The sequence below is a fragment of the Lagopus muta genome, chromosome 4 (genome assembly GCF_023343835.1).
Source record: "Lagopus muta isolate bLagMut1 chromosome 4, bLagMut1 primary, whole genome shotgun sequence".
NCBI lineage: Eukaryota > Metazoa > Chordata > Aves > Galliformes > Phasianidae > Lagopus > Lagopus muta.
In genome coordinates this window covers 1,259,610-1,276,654 of record NC_064436.1, presented here as the reverse complement: position 1 = coordinate 1,276,654, position 17,045 = coordinate 1,259,610, and the positions used below count along the sequence as shown (strand labels likewise).

At 39.1% G+C, this 17,045-nt stretch overlaps 1 protein-coding gene across 6 annotated transcripts in view; it reads right to left on the bottom strand.

Moving 5' to 3' along the window:
- Positions 1 to 430: 430 nt before the first annotated feature.
- Positions 431 to 17,045, bottom strand: part of TMEM131L (transmembrane 131 like) — a 67,161-nt gene continuing 50,546 nt past the window's right edge. For 4 of the 6 annotated variants that reach the window (XM_048941625.1, XM_048941628.1, XM_048941629.1 and 1 more), the window contains 14 exons: positions 16,810 to 16,996; positions 15,645 to 15,830; positions 14,005 to 14,154; positions 12,827 to 13,443; positions 11,307 to 11,440; positions 9,865 to 9,989; positions 8,153 to 8,310; positions 7,548 to 7,733; positions 6,352 to 6,430; positions 5,267 to 5,352; positions 4,240 to 4,351; positions 3,218 to 3,306; positions 2,287 to 2,429; positions 431 to 846 (listed from right to left, as the gene is read on the bottom strand). In XM_048941625.1, coding sequence (XP_048797582.1) covers positions 565 to 846; positions 2,287 to 2,429; positions 3,218 to 3,306; positions 4,240 to 4,351; positions 5,267 to 5,352; positions 6,352 to 6,430; positions 7,548 to 7,733; positions 8,153 to 8,310; positions 9,865 to 9,989; positions 11,307 to 11,440; positions 12,827 to 13,443; positions 14,005 to 14,154; positions 15,645 to 15,830; positions 16,810 to 16,996 — 2,534 coding nt within the window. In that variant the 3' untranslated portion in view covers positions 431 to 564. The remainder of the gene's footprint in view (positions 847 to 2,286; positions 2,430 to 3,217; positions 3,307 to 4,239; positions 4,352 to 5,266; positions 5,353 to 6,351; positions 6,431 to 7,547; positions 7,734 to 8,152; positions 8,311 to 9,864; positions 9,990 to 11,306; positions 11,441 to 12,826; positions 13,444 to 14,004; positions 14,155 to 15,644; positions 15,831 to 16,809; positions 16,997 to 17,045) is intronic. The other 2 variants (XM_048941626.1, XM_048941631.1) reach the window with 1 other exon arrangement.

Genomic DNA, 17,045 nt, shown 5'->3' with positions numbered 1-17,045 from the left:
AGCTCCTGCAGGAAATGCCCATTCACCCACAATGCACAAGCATCATGTCATCCAACTGATGGCTTGCAGTTTCAAGCAAGCCACAATTCGGCCATTCGTCTGTTTCCAGAAGTTTATACTGACAACTGTCAGCAGCAAGAGCGGCACCACTTGGAACACGTCTGACCTCATCAGCAAGCAGCTCTCAGCGCTGCTGTTCAGCACAGTGCAATTATTTGCTTTATGATTTTGTTCCTACAAGTGCCACAAGACACCTAGCTTATACTGCAGAATGGAAACCTCAGAAGAAATGCGCAGTATGGGTTCATGGATGCTTCTAAGAACCTAACATCTATTCTTGAAAAGTTTTGAGATTTAAATTTATAGCCTTCACTTGACAATAGCAGCATCCTGAACGTTTTGCTTTTCAAAATGCACTGAATGCTTATACTTCAGTAAAAAAAATTTATTTTCAATATAAAAGTGCCAAAATATCCACCAACATTGTAATCTATTCAACAACCAGCTTACTCTAGTAATCAAAATTGCAAGCATCTTTATTCACATTTTTAAATCAAATTCCTTTCACACATTTCCACAGTAACCCGAGTCCCTCGAAAGTGGGAAATTTGGATTTCGGTTGGCTGCTGCTGTAGTCCATATGTCCAAGTTCATGTAGGCACGGAATGGGTTAAACCTCGGATAGTATTCCTGCTTACACATAACAGCTTGGTTCTCGACATGGGTTGAGTGCTGGGTCGTGGCACTGACAGGGCAGCAGCTTTCATAGGCATCACTCTGCGGTGCCCAGATGGAACCAAAAAGTCCAGACATTGGAGACAAGCTTCGGGTGCTCGAGAGGTAAGGCTGCAGAACAAGATAAAAGTATCATGGGGAGCTGCAAAACAGCCCACTCACCACAGAAAGCATGGCAGTGTACTAAATGGGAGAAAGCAATGTTTATGCAAAGAACTTTGGAAACTCACAAGCTGAAAATTAAACAAGGTGACAAGGCAATATAGTTGCCCAAAAGATTACAGCCGCATTAGCATGCTCTCTGCATGGCACCAATGTCACTGTAACAAGAATACAGTATTTAGTTCTGGTTGGGTTATTAAGAAATACGAGGGATAAAGAGCATCACACGTGATTTGGAGAGTTAAAACTAAAACAGAACGATGCCTGAGGAAAAGGTTGATGTATGTGTCATTAATGAAAGATCATGCACACCAGAAGCAAAGAGGGATATTCAGTATGGAAAAGAGAATCCAATTGGGAGCTAGAGAGTTTAGGCAGAAAAATTTCGAAAGCTTATGAAGAACTCCTGGAGAGCAAGATGTATTAGTCTGCAAGGAAACCTCTCAGAAAGGTCATGGAAGTCTTGGGACTTTTAAAATTGAATGAAACACTGAAATGTACTGTAGTGAAAAGTTTGCCAGGGAAATGAACTGAATTATCCAATGTATTTTCCAATCTCTACCTTCTGTGTTTCCTGGCATTCTTGAATAGAATATGAAATAAAGCTCCATCTGTTTTAGGAAACAGTCTTCTACCACTTTCGCTACTTTTTAAATTGAGTAGAATTTTCAGTTCTGCAAGTCGAAATATTTATTGCTTTATCTGAATATTTTTATTTCAAAACAAATGTATTACAAATGTAGTATAAAAAAAAAGTAAAATATAAGATTTTGAAATCTGAGCTGAAGAGAATGCAGTTGTAAGTAAAGACTGCCTGGAAATGAGGTCAGCCACACATTGCACTGTGGGATGACACAGACATGATTAGTCCATACAGAAAGAGGTCAAAGACAGCATTCAGAAATCTACACAAATCCAGCTTAACTCACTTTGATTTCCCAGAAAAAAAAAAAAGAAAAAAAAAACCAAAAAAAATGTCAAAGTCACTGAGAGCAGCTGTCCATTGAGGCCGACCACTTCTAAATCTCTCTGGGTTTTGCTGTCAGCACTCTCTGTATTTTACCCTCATCTGGAAAGGTTGATCTTGATAGGAAAAAGTCTCAGTAGACTATGCAAGTCCAAAATATTTTTCCATATGTAAGATGATTTTAATCAATTTGCAGGCAAAAATGATCCATCTTGAGAGTTTTATAGACAAAGCCCAGTAACAACCTTGACCAACAATTGGGAGAAATCCATGCTACCAACACCACCACCAAACACACATGTCAGGCTACTTAAAGGAAACGTGAGCAACATGCAAGCAGTAGGTAAGGGCAAGGCAGGTACACACTGGGAAGGCTTTTCAAGTGGCATGAGAAGGCAGTGCCTGGCAGTGGCAATACTCACTGTGGAGCTGACATAACTGGCGGGCTCCCAGGTAGGCGGCATGTTCTGCGGTGCATTCCAGGTGGAGGGGCAGCTCTGGTCAATGAAGGCTGTGTTCTGCATCGCAGCTGTGCCCGGGAAGCCACTGGAGTAGTTCATATTTTCTGCGGTTTATAAAACAGGGAAGAGAAAATAAGGCTTTTGCCTTATTCAATGTTGAACCTTCTAGGAGTGAGACATGCTGGAACCAAGCTAAGCTTTCGGTGACTTTAGGCAGCTTCCAGGCAATGCAGCAGCAAAGAGTAACAGTCTTTAACAAGACTGCCATTTTGTACTAGGCCCCAGTAACAAACTGCTGTCAGGAGAATGGGATAAAGAGTAGGCAATCTCCTTTCTGGAGAAAGCAGTCTTTATTAGCTGCAGAAAGTGCATGGCAGAGTCTACCCTGGCTTCACTGCCAACATGCCTCAGCTCTAAGCACCCAAGAGATTACCCTGCTGCCTGTGATACCGTAGCTTGATCTTCAATTACTGCTTAGGTAATGCTAAAGAATTTTAGTTTCTTGCCAGAGTGTGTCCCAAGCCAAGAAACTCTAGCCTGCAAAGGTAACTGGTCACAAGAGGCTTTCTGTTTCACACACTGGAAAGCAAGCCAGAGGAGAAACAAACAAAATTGTGCAAAAAAGAATTGTGTAATACTGTGATCACAAGCATTTTTCTCTATTCCCTCTCAGACCAAGTCCTTTACACTGGATTTTCAGGCTTAATGATTCTATACAAAGGCCAGCTTTCCCATCTACCACATGCAGACAGTGTTTTTTTCCTATGGAGTACTCAGCTGGAAAGTATAAAGTTCAAACACCCAGATGCTCATAGACAAGCTCAGCCTTTTGTTTTAAAAGTTAGGTTAGAGAAATAACATGCTCAGTGATAACTTTTAAAATTCATCTTACCTTCTGGAATAGCACCATATTCATTCATCTCTAATGGACAATACATGTTGGAAAACTGGCTGTCACAAGTTGCATTCCAGTCAATGAAGCTGTCCCAAGAAAAAGAAAAGTGTGCTGTCAGAAACAATTTGCAGAACTTCTGAAAATTATTTAAACATACTTATTCACCATAAAGCTATCGGGTGTAAAATGCCTGTAACTGATGATGAGGCTCCTCACATTCTGCTTGCCTTACAAATTCTGCCAGCATCCACTCTGCCAGCACATAATCATGGCGATCCTCTCACTGAACTCTTTATTCCCCCTGAGAGGATGAACAATTTGGAGTGACAGCTACCAGAGTTCTGCAACACCTTGTGGGGTTCAACTTCTTCTTCCAGAAAAAGAAGATAATTAGATTACTTGCCCACAGGCACAGAAGTGGTAGATAGAAAATAAAATACCATGATTTGACGGGGAAAAAATAAAGGATGCAATGCATTATTTAGCATTTCTATGCAGAGCACTCTATAAGGGGATTTGTACATCACTCACCACAGATTTCCTAAACTATGCATGCTTAGTGTAGGGATCATACTTGTTTTCATTCAAATAGTTCAAGTATTTCAAGAAGACTTTCAAGAGTAATTCTTAAACATTTGACTTAGAGAGCAGACTGCCAGCCATTACTCAAGTCATCAGGGCTGCAGTCTGTAGACAGTTGAGGTTAGCAGCCCAGTTGTGATCACATCATCATCATTTGGGGATTTGTGTTACCCACTCTTTCACTTTGGATGACAGAATATGACTTGAACTGAAGGCATATACCTGTATATGAGTAGGAACACCAGTGAGTTCGTATGAGCGAAGTTATGACGTACTAATGAAAAAACCATGAAAGACTAGGGGACTGAAGCAACGGCATGAATTGTAATATCTGCAAGGCAGATGATAGTTAAAGATAAGCTCAAGTGCAAGTCCTCTGCATCAGAGAAAACCTTAACAAAACATAATCCATGCTGCTTGCATGAAACGTAACTTGCCTGTTGTGGATTGAGGGTGTTTCTTGGATCATGCATGGCAGATTATTCTCAAGATTGTAGTTTGTCAGGCAGATGGGCTGGGGAGGCCACAAGTCTCCTCCTGGATAAAGACCTAAACAGGGGAAAGGGAACAACATGCAGAACAGGACAGAGGCTTTCACCACTTGTGGATATCATCGCAATGTTAGATTCTCCACAACAAAGACTAAATGGCAGATGAAAAATCTGGAGATATCAACCAACCTACTTAAACATCAATCTTCAAACAAATCTCAAAATTTCTATTCCTTAAAAAAATATATATATGTAGGAAGACACTTGAATGAAGAATTTGTAATTCCACAAAACAAAGCAAGAGTTCTCAAGTCACCTATCATAGAATCACAGAATGGCTTGGGTTGAAAAGGCCCTTCCCTCTTCCCCCTGAAAAGACCACTCAGTTCCAACCCCCCTGCCACAAACAAGGCCATCAGCCTCCAGATCTGGTATTAAGTCAGGTAGCCCAGGCCCCTTCCATCCTGGTCTTGAACACCTGCAGGGACAGGGCATCCACAAATTCCTTGGGCAACCTGTTCCAGCACCTCACCACTCTCTCTGTGAAGAACTTCCCCGACATCTAATCTGAAACTTCCCTCCTTAAGCTTAAAACCATCCCCCCTGGTCTTATCACCATTAACTATCATTCTAACCTAACTGCTCAACAGCACTTTGTTACCATTTTCTTGTTTGTACCTTGCCAGACATTCATCCTACAGCAAAAGGCACAGGAGCACACTACTCAAAGAGCTATGTATTTTAACTCGTTTTCAAACTCCACCTGACCACTCAAAATGCAAATTCACATGGAGAAGATACAGAAGAATATCAAAGCTGTAAGATTTTGTTTGCTAACTTTAATCTTAACTTGCCTAGAAGTCAAGATCTAACAATGTGTGTATGATCTCTGCATATGCAGAGAACATCAGCGACATCACTGACGCTGCTTGGCACATACTGCAAAGCTCAAGTTGTTAAATCAGTAACTGACCTTTATTCTTTTCAGGATCTGCAGCTATATCAGTGAAATTGGGACACAAGGTATCAGGATACTGAGGAATGCTATTCAAGTCTCTGCTAAATGAAAAGAAAATGGAATTTCTTAAATCAAGGCACTCTTATGTTAAGTATTTCCAAAGTATTTCAAAAGAAAGATATACAGATGAAAAAAATATTCTAGGGAATACAACTCTTGCTATTGCTTTCCCAGGTTTTCCCTGGTTTTCTCATTATTTTGAATTTCCACTGCATCAGCTACTAATTACGCACACAAAACAAAGACATCTTAATAATCTCACTTATATTATCCAAGCATCAAACTCTTGCAAATTAATTTAACATTCTTCCATTAAGATGAATAAGAGCTCCAATGATATTTCGGTGCTCCCAACTACTTTCAGACAAGTTGACTTCTATGTGTATGAAGACACAATAGGCACACATGAAACATCAATTTTGTGTTTATCGAATGCCATCAAAGAAACAACTTGTGAGTGGAAAGGGAGCGTTTTTAAGCACCAGAAACCCAGAGGAAAAGGATTAAATTATTTTTGCTAGTGAAAACAGACAGTCATGAATGAGAAGTGAAATGAGAATTCACAGTGATAAGAACTGTAGATGCTATTTCTACTATAGTGAAGAAGTAGAAAGGAAAGAAGTGGAGGGGGAAATCAATTTCCTAGGAGAGCATTATTCTCATTAAAAGAATAACATCAACTTGAAAGTCTCACTTCCACTTTTTTTTTTTAAATCAATTATTACTTTAATATAACTAAGGGCCAATGGAAATGTAGCAAGTTGCTAAGATCTGGAAGAAATCAGTGAGGAAAAATAATTTCCTTCATTCTCAAATTTTGTTTTACATTTCCCCTGCACAATCCTCTTTCTGTCTCAACTGCACAGATCTTTCCACGTACTGAGAAAGATTCTTCTTCTAAGTAGAAAGTGCAATGAGATGATAAAAATATAGTAAGCCAAATAAATTAAGACAAGAGGTACAATTCACCAAAATGAGACAAGGTTTCAAGTTGGTGGAGTTTCTTTCATGTCTTACAGGCGCAGATTCAAATTTTTTACCTGGTATTGCAGATGTTATGAGACAGATTTAAAGTGATAGGAGTTTCAGATGGAAAATCGTTTTGTGAAATATTCTCCCCTAAAGAAAAGAATGACTGTGAAAATCAGAGATCCTACAAAAAGAAGTATGCACAGAATATTTATACACACAGATAGACTCATCAATGGTGTTAACAAAGTTTCTTCTCAGACTATCACTAGTCTGAGAAGAATCAGTCACTATCTACTATCAGAGTATCACTAACTGCATTAATACACAAAGTGATTTATTTTTCAATTGGTCTTAAATGTATTTTTACTTCAGTGATTACCAACACTCTAAACGTTAAGAGAATTCTTACTATCAAATTTATTCTTAATTTGATATGACTTCTAAAGTAGTAAAATCTGACAATAAAGTAACGTGCCCACAAATCATTATCCATCATATCACAGGTTCAGACTCATCACACAGCGTCCTTGCTAACATAAGACTGTGACACTTCATGCACACACAAATGTACATACAAACGCAGGCACATTCTTTCATTCTCCAAAATGGGTTCCTTTCAGGTACTGAAGGCTGTTTGTACTTGTGCCACTTCAGCACTTTTAAAACATTTACTTCTATCGCTACATCAATTTGGCCAGCAATGGTAGTAACTGAGTCTTGGGCTTTCAACTATTTTAATGGTATTCAGGCATTCAAAAGTTGCAGTAATTAACTACGTTTGCCACTTCTCACACTCTCAAGTGTATCAGGCCTCCTGGCTCCTTCTACTTCAAATACAGTTACCCAATTCCAGCACCCCAAGATCCGTTCTGAACTGCTTGCACACAGTTTTCATTTGCATTTTCATTTGTTTCATTTCTTAACTCAAACAAGATACTAGTTTTATTTTTTTTTAATTAATGTGACATAACATTCAAAAGACAAAAACTCTTTTGACTAGACACTCAGTTCTTCCATCTTTCTGTGAAAACAAGATGTGCAGCTCCTTAGCACAGAGCCTGACACTTCCTTTGTAGCCTTCTAGCACTGTCTCTATCTACAGAACTGTGATACCAAGTTATTTAAATCTGCCCTGCTACCTCCAAGAGGTGCCCCCCCTTACAAAAAGGCAAGTTACACTCCACGCCATGGCAGCTCTACATTCAGCAGGAAGGCTGAAACTCTCCCACTATTTGCAGATGTATATGATATTGACAGAACTTACGGGATGGAAGAAAATGCCTGGCAGTAATCATGGGCTTTTTATCTCCATCAGAACTGCTGGTACTGCTCCAGCTACCCCAGCTCCCACGACTGGCACGAACACTTCCTGATGAACTTCCGCAGTCTGAGCTTGAATCAGAACAAAACTTCTCCAAACACTTCTTTTTGGACCGTTGATAAAACCTTTCTAAAGAAATAATAAAAACAAATAAAATAAAAGTTACCTGAAATATGTATTTACAGTAATTGCCTATATTTCCTGATAGGAAAAAGTAGTATCTACTGAAATTCCCATCAAGATGAACATGCCAGCCCCTACTACGAGAAGCTTATAGCCTAAAAGACAGCTCCAGTGCAACGAGGACAAGTGAGAACACAGCACAGTTAGAGGCACACACAGCCCTTGCCAAACGAGCAGGAATGATGGCCCTGGCACTGCCAGCTCTGGGAAAGAAGCAGTGCCTGCTCCTCTTGCCAGCCCTGTCATCTGCATGACAGGGTTTGAAGACAAGAGGGACAAGGAGGTCTCAGGAAATGAGCACGGTCCTATTCCCAGGAAAACATTTTATGCTTCTTCCCCAGTTTAAGACAATTCAGACTGCATACCTGTTTCTCCCTGTACAGACAAGCTCCCAGGTTTTTGGTCTGCTTTACAATTTTCCCCATCACCCTGAGGACACCAAGCTCTTATTCCAATATTCGCTCTCACGTCCAGTCTTTCATATTCACTGCACAGATGCTTCAACTCACTCTGCTCGGGGACCCTAATACAACCACACCCAAAGAAATACATACATCATTATTTTTTCCTTTTAAGGAACACCCAACTCAAACACCCCAACTCAAAAGGCTGCCAAGGCAGAATGTGGGATGAGGAATAGATTGACGAGTCTTCTTCCTCAGTTTTACCTTAAAACTCTCTGTTAAGGCTTCCCCAAAACACAATATTCTATCACACAGACTCCTACTTCTCAAGGAGAGCAAGACAATGCATGCAAGTTTAATTCTACTCTCTAATGAAGAGGGCATTTATAAGTTATAACAATAAGCACTATCTAGCATTGTACGGAGATCTAGGTTGACTGGAAAACGTGCCCTACATCTATTTCACTGACACAGTTACAACTAGAATAATCTGGTTATTAAGTAATTTCAAGGTTTTCCTAGTCAAACTGAAATATCTGGAGCCAATATAGTAATCAGAATACTAAGGCAAAAGGAATAAAACTCAGCTAAGTTTCTGCAAAAAGGATACAGCTACATCCTTGCCATAGAAATGAGAAAACTGTGAATCAGTTTGAGGAACAGACATCAAATTTCAGTACTTCCATTGTTTCTCCTTCCTACCTGCAAAGCCTTTTATATATGCTGACTTCCCACAATGATACTAGTTTGTTCATAATAAGTTGTAACTCAATACAACTCCTTCAAATTAACAATTTCCTTAAGCCCGCTGACCTCAACAGGACCACTCACATTAAAAAGTAAATCCAGGAAGGTTCTGTACAATTGTGACCTTAATTCAAAGGACTGGGAAAGAACGAAGATTTTATCATAGTAAGTTTTAGCAGCCATTTAAAATTTGTATTTTGTTTTTAATAACTAGCAATGTAGCATAAATACTAGAAATATGAAAAAAATATTTATTGGAATTATTTACTGATTCCGAGTTGACCTCAGAAATGTATTTAAATGAACCTCGGGACAAAACAAGTAACTTCCCAAGGTAACCACACTGTCTACTTGAACCTAGAGCCCCTTTAACCCACTGTCAACACTTGCCACTGAAGCTTCACTGATGTTACTTATCAGCTCCTCTGAGGTAGATAACTTTTCAATCATTATGGCAAAAATACAATTATTTGTCTCTTTTCTTCCTCCCTCAAAACTATCAGAAGACAACATTCCCTACGTTACATTATGCAGCAGATGATTCTCCTGATAGTAGAATAATTTGAATAACTTTGTCTTCCTTTTTCACAGAAAAAAATGTGTCTGAATCTTACCCACACAATACAATAACAGAACATTAGCCATCCAAATCTAGAGGCAGCAAATGTCATGCCATAGCAGAGAGCAAGCACTGCTATGCAGTGCACTGAGTCTCCTCACACACAGGCTTACAAATGGATAAATATTTATTTTGCTGGTGATATTTCACACTGTGTATTCTTAGCAACAAAGCCCCAGGCCAGGACTATTGAGTATTTGTTTGAAGAGAAAGCAATCTGCCTAACGTACTATGCAAAATTCAGCAAAACTGAGCAAACATTACTGCAACTCTGGATTTTTTCATGACTCAGTGAGGCAACACATACCTTGTATGTATGTTAACATTCTTCTTCTTATTTTTCCGAGATGTTCTGTTTCTATTCCAATTCGTATTTGGTACATTTCCTTCCTTTTTCTCTTGAGGTTTCTTCTTCCTAAATGCATCTTCTTGCTGAAGAATAAAAAAAAAAAACAAGCAATGAGCTAAGAGAATACATGCATTATGAAATGAAGTTACCTCAATAAAATGAACTCCATTAGATTTTCAAGACAGTTTTTTTCTGGACAAAACAGCCCAACCTAATTGCATAGTTACTGTATGATTCAGTGCCTCTCCACAGCTCTTTCTCTTTCCTACACCATCAGCTTGATCAGTCTTTCCAAGAACCCGTCCTTCAACAGATGATGAGAGAAAGGTTTCTGAATTCCTGGAGTTAACGTTTCACCCTCACAGCATCTAGCCCTGACTTGCATGGAAATTAAAAATACAGGGAGAAAAAGGAAGGCAGTCAATAAAATACACCATGTGCTAAAAAAAAAAAAAAAAAAAGAAAAAGAAAAAAACATCTGCCAGATTTATGAGCAGTCTGTGTGCAAGTTCAGCAGCAATAAATCCTCCCTTTCCTCAGCGACTGGGGGGGGGGGGGTGAGAAGGGTGGGCATTCATTTGAATCAAACTGTGGAAATTGTGGGCTAACTTAACCAACAAATAACAGTGACTTGAAGAAACACAAGGAAAAACAAACAAGCACTATCAGCTGCACGTGAAAAGGAGTTTGTAACAACAATTCCCAAAACAAGACTAGACCTCTAAACAAACACGGTATGCAAATCCTCATTACACCTTACTGCCATGCAACTATAACACAAGTAAACCAAGTTCTTAGATGTTAGTTATTAATTCTTAATTGCCAGGTGACACTTTTCTCATGTCTACCTTATTCTTTACACTGTCTACAACACATGTACAATACATTGTGTTTATCCTGTGCTCAGAAACTAGGGATGAAGAACGATTCTTCTCAGCAGCTTCAGTACCTAAGGGTCTTCTGCTTGCTTTATTCTCATTAGCAAATCTCTGACACAAAGCCCTAGATTTGGAGATCAGGTTGACAAATGCAGATGTGCCCCTCCAGACCACCCCCGCACCTCCAGGATATGCTCCCACATCATTGCTGTGGCTGACATCTGCCATCAGACTCCAGACTTTCTCTGCTTGCTCTGATGACACAGGAGAAAACGTCTGCCTGTGATGCAGCCAACATCACGAGGGCTGCTTTAATTTTTACCCAAAATTTTTCTGTAACTTAGCATTAGTATGCAAGGCATGTGAGACAGTACATCTGCATTCTTCTACATTCATCTGATTTATGTTTCAAACTATGGCTCTGGCTGTAATAGTCTTTACATATGCATACAAACATACCTATACACATACACAAAAATAAATAACAAGATCACCTTAAATTTAAAAAGCAGAAATACAAACCTCAAAAGAAGCAATCTCCTCTTCTTTACGCCCTTTTAATATCTTTTTCTCAGTGGAAGGCTTTATGTTGATCTGCTTTTTTAAGGTCTCACAGTTTTCTGTTTCATTCCTGAGAAGCACTTGCTGGTTATTCCCTACAATTAAAAAGTAATACAAGTTTGCCTTAGAAGAGAAGGAGCTCCTAACTGCATCCACACTGCTTTCTACCTTCACTTTGGCCTACATCTTAAAAAACAAACGAACAAAGAAAGCTCCCAAACCATGAGCTTTCCAGAATATTTAAGCTTCTGATGCTGAAAACTTCAATATTCAAAGCTAATGTTTGTGCAACACTAACAGCAATTGCAGCAAGTAGTTCTGTATCAATGCATACTAGTGGGACTACGTAAATCTCAGTTTCTACTCATTTGAATTTGAATGGTTTGGGTCCCAGCCATGGGGTCTAGAAGGTAGAAATGGAAGCCAGAGAATATTGGTCTTAATAAAAAAACACCCTACAAGCTCGGAGAAAAGACTTTTCAAAAGAGGGTAGTTTAATATATATGTTTTATCTTTAAGTCTCTAGTGTGTCCTCTGGGTCCACTGGAGAGATAAAGGCAATTCATCCTTTCTTTAGGATGGATGCAGCATTAGAAGTTTATTGAGAGTCTTGTGAGAAAGACAAATTACTCTTGTGTAGTCTGTGAACAAAAGCAAAGAGATGAAAGAGGAAGCAATTCTCAACAGCTGGCTGAGCTGCCCAGACAAACCACAGTCCTCTGCCTGAACCTTGGAAACACTGCACAGGACAGAACTAACTTGAGCTCTGACTACACCAGCCATGAAAAGTGCACAAGGAATGCAATTGCTTATCACATTGAACTGGTTTTCTCAAATGGGAAAGGCACACCCAAGCATTTTCACGTTTTCCTACCTACCAACCAACTACAGCATCTCATCCACCCTCTCCTGTCTTGCTTGCGTAGGCAAGGAAGGCTGCTAGAGCTCTAAAAATGCTTCACTTCCATATAAACATGCAAGTACCATATGTCTTAGACAGCAAACTTGTGCCTGCCATATCTAACAATTAAGGACACAAAGGGTAAGAGACCAGTCCAGGGTAGCAACAGCACACTGCAGCAGTGCCTGGAACCCCTCCATTATGGCTTACTCCCTAAGTAAACTGCCACATACCAGAACCACCACAGTTCCAGCAAATGGCAGTCTTTAGCACGCAACCATTTTGCTGAAGCCCTATTTGATAAAAGCAATTTGTGTCTCAAAAGTAGATCGATAACAACGATTTTAACCATTAGAATACCTCAGCACAGGCTTGAATCTGTAAACCAAGTACAACTAACGTCTCATGAAGCAACAACTTTTAAAGCAAGCCATTTCCTTAGGAATGTAAGCAAAAATACCATACTGCTCACATAAATAATGTCACACCTTGACTTGAAACGAAAGAAATCCTGACCACAGTGAACTTTACACTTTGCTTAATAACTTAATTCAGTAACTGATTATTTTGTTTTAATTACCGCTATTCTTCCTAGAAATTTCTTGCAGTTCTGGCTGTTGCTGAGGTGAACTTCTTGACAAGTGACTTTCAGGTAGCTTCTTAGACATCTTCACAGGACAGAACTCCTGTTCCTTGAGCTCAGATAGATTTTCAGAAGCTTTAAGGTTAGTTTCCTTAGGAAACATAAATGTTTGAAGATCTTCCTTCAGATTGCATTCTGAAGAGCTACTTTTAATGAGAACTGTATTGTTCAGTGCACTTTCTTCTTTACCCAGAAAGTTTTCTGGAAGAGTTAAATTCTTGTTAACATTTATGCCATTTGCATATTTTAGAGTTACCCAGTTCTCACTGACAACATCAGCGCAAATGTCCTCTTTTGGTGCTGAGATTTGGTTCTCCACAATCTGATTTTGTTTCTCATCAGTAGTTGCAATGGCACTGCCAGCTGCTGCATTTGGTTTTTGCTTACTGTAGTAAACTGAACATTTGTGTTTCTTCTGAGAGTGGCTGTAGGTCGCAGGACTTCTCTTTGCAGCATTTTGACTTCTGCTAGAAGTAGTGCCTACAGACAGGAAGCCCTTCCCTTTACCTTTATCTGAGGAACTATAGGAATCCATGAATGTCTTACAGCTGCCCCTGCAGAAAACAAAAACTAATTCAGACTTTTTTTTTGGTTGCTTTTTAAATTTATGAAGAGATCATGAATTGTTTAATAGTATACTCTTGAAATAAAAGGGGGCATATTCACAAGCCATAAAAATGTGTTAGTTGGAAAATACATCCCATCAGCCAAGCACATTCTGATTTCAGTGGGAATTGAGAAAGACTAAGTATGTGCTTCAAACACACACTCACATGCTTGAACAAATGCCCAAGCTCAGAGACCTGGGAGATCAGATTTGAGGACCATTCACTTTAGCTTCCACTCTTAGCTTTCCATGGCTGCTGTACATGGTGTTTCCATTAATTCCATCACCCTATTTTTGCCCTATGAACTACCAACAATATACAAGGTGAACAAACTCGAGTTCTTACATCTCTCTTTTGTGAAGATAGACACATGCCGCGATATTGATAACACTCTGAAAGAGGTCACCTTGAACAGGATCTCATCTAAAGAAGCCCATGGCAATATCAAAGTACTAGCAGGCAAAGCACTACTTCACATTAAAAAGAATGAAGAAAAATTATTTTTACTTGTAAGAATCAGAGCTGATGACATCAACAGAGTTGTCGTTCTGCTGCAATGAAGAACTAGGATTTGGTCTCTGTCTTGATTTCATGAACTCTGTTAAAATATACTGAGCTTGCTGGAAGGCTATCAGAATCACACCTAGTAGGGACAAGCTGTCAAAGAAGAAAACAAAAACCGGTGTCTACAATTGTCAGGAATGTTGTCACAGGATGTGCTTTTCAAATATTCTGTTAGTCAATTTCAAGGAAGAAGGCAGATGAGAAAAAATGCAAACCAGTAATCCTAATAGTGCTTTTTTTTTTTTTTCAATCTTACAGCTCTTACTGCTTATTATCTGGGAAAAAAAAGCTCAATCTTGAATTTTATAAGGAAAACAAAATCTGAAAAAAAAAAATTCATCCTAGAAGAGAAAGCTCTAATCTGATTTAAAGACCAGTTAGAAAAAAGTCTGACTACAACACAATGACAATGTATCACAGCATGATTGCATATTAACCTAGTAAGTGTCTTCCATACATACACTATAGTTATGCCATTATTTTCATTTATTACTATTCCTTCCTCTACCTACAGTACTTTCCTAGAGGAAATACTAACATAAAGTGGGCTGCATCTGCAGATAGATGCCTCCATTCTTCTGAGGTAAAACTGACTGCAAAATGTCCTCTTGTTTTCTCTGGTGCATTAATTGCAACAAACAGACTGATCAGAACAAAAATCTCCTAATTTTTGACATTCTCCTAACAAAAATCCTAATTCATCAAATCACTTTTCATATAGTACAGCTTTTGTCAGCTAGACAACAGAATGAAAACCTACTGAGTTATCAAATCCTTATCCTTCTATCTTTCTGCTCCATCTAGAACCACATAACACGGTGCTTTTGCTGGTTCACTTGTCAAAATATCAGTGCAAACAGAGCTACAGTCTACAACATGATCTCAATTAACTGTGCACCATTTGTATTATCATGGCATTTATGCTCAGTGCTTGCCAGTTTTAATTGCAGGAATTCAGGGTTTGTGCAATGAAAGCACCAGAAATTATCTGCCACAAGCAGAGCATTCAAATCACAGTACACAGTATGAAAGGTTACAAAGCAAGACAAAAAAGAAAGCATAAGAGCAGAATTCTTAATGGTACAGGACTCTAAAACAGTTTCCCAAGACCAAGCAATAAGCCAGTTAATGTAAAACTAATAGTTTTTCTTGTGTAAGTGACAAGAGGAAGGAAGCACAAGGAAAAGTAGGTCCTTATTCAGTTGCCTGAAACTTCATAAATAAAATTCATGCTGATTTCTCAGAAATATTATAAAGTAAGCCACCAGTCTACTCAATTCTACAGCTGACATTCAGGGATGAACAGGTTCCATGTGCACCTCTACTTGGAGAGCAAATCTCCTAGCAACAAGGGTACCCAAAGCTATTCCTGTGGGGGGAACGCAACACCCAACCCTTCTTTCCAACCCTGACATGGTAGTTTATCAAGAGGAGCAGAATGAAATGCTTGTGAACACTATCACAGACTACTGGATCACACTAGTTATCACAGAGTTAGATGTAGCAGAAATCTAGGCCCTGTTCTCACATCTAGAAGTCAGAAGTGCTTGCTGATTTTCCACCAGCGGCTCTGAACACACTACCTTACAAAGAGGACAGTGAGCCTCCAGAAAGACTCCTCCCAGCTGGGTCCTGGCACCACGTCTGCGCAGAGAGGTAACAAATGGTGAGGAAGAGTCACATTAAGTGTGAAGTGAAACTCTAGATCAGCAGCAGTCACCAGTGTAAGCTCCCGGATTACCCACGAAGACGTAAAATCTGGAGTGAATCTGTCAGGAAAGGAGACAGAGCTGGTGTTATTCTTCCACTGCTGGGCTAAATTTCATTTTCTGAACTCATGCTGATACAACAAAATACGTGACTTTTACTTTAATAACACAAAAAAATACAATGAAATACACGACCACTGTCTGCTTAAAACTACACAGATGCATTAGCACTTAACAGAGGTAAGAGTTTGTATTCATCCTCAAGGAATAAAATAAGTGCAATGTCCATGTGGACCCATGCACTTAATGCATTACAGCAACTCATTTTTCTTTTCTGAAGAAGGTGCAAGATGACCAACTCATGTTAACTGAAACACTCATCAAAAGCACAGTTAAATGTACAGACAGCCAGTTTGGAAAGGGTCAAGTTCTAAGGTATGTCTAGAAGGCTAGAAAGATGGGGAAAGGGGAAGAAAACATCAGATTTTGCCCTTCCACTACTTTCCCTGCCCCATCCCAAAATTCTGTTTGGCTGCCATGTGTACTGCTAGAAGGTGTGACTTGCCTTTCCAATCACCAGAGGTGAAACTCATTGTATACATAACCATATCTACTGTAATACAGTAATGTTACCTCTCCTTATGTTTAAGCCATGACTAATTCAACAGGATTTTAATAAGAACCAGTTTTAGACCTATGTGCAATGTTAGGTAAACATGACTAGATTGTAGTCAGGCTACTTGGGACAAAGTGAAGAAAAACAAAGAATGAAAAAGAGCCATTGGTAGACCACTCTTTACTCACTGTGACAACTCTTGTTTTCGCTTATTACTTCATAACAATGAGAAAAGCATGTGTGCTGCTTTTAACAACAATGAACTACTATAAGCATCATTATATTATTCACTTGAAAAGAGGAAACACTTGTGAAACTTATTTTTAAAGTCCAAGTTTTGTGTGCATTACTGGAGTGTCTATTACTGAAACTATTTAAAATTTCCTATCAAGTTAATTAGTCAGCAAATTTCTTTGTGCTTACACGATGCTGATCTCCCGTGATGAGTTCTGAGCCAGAAAAAATTCCTGACAGTCTAACACCTCAAATCCATATCCTTGGCAACTGTAACCATTGATTTTCATTGATGAAATTGTTATGGGAAGAGGCCCAATATTCTCTACTTTGAAGTTCTTCGTGATGGACAGAATTTGCTTGCTGTCTTTCAGTTCTTAAACAAACAAAACAACAGAACTATTATTGTACAGTGCTTAAAAAAC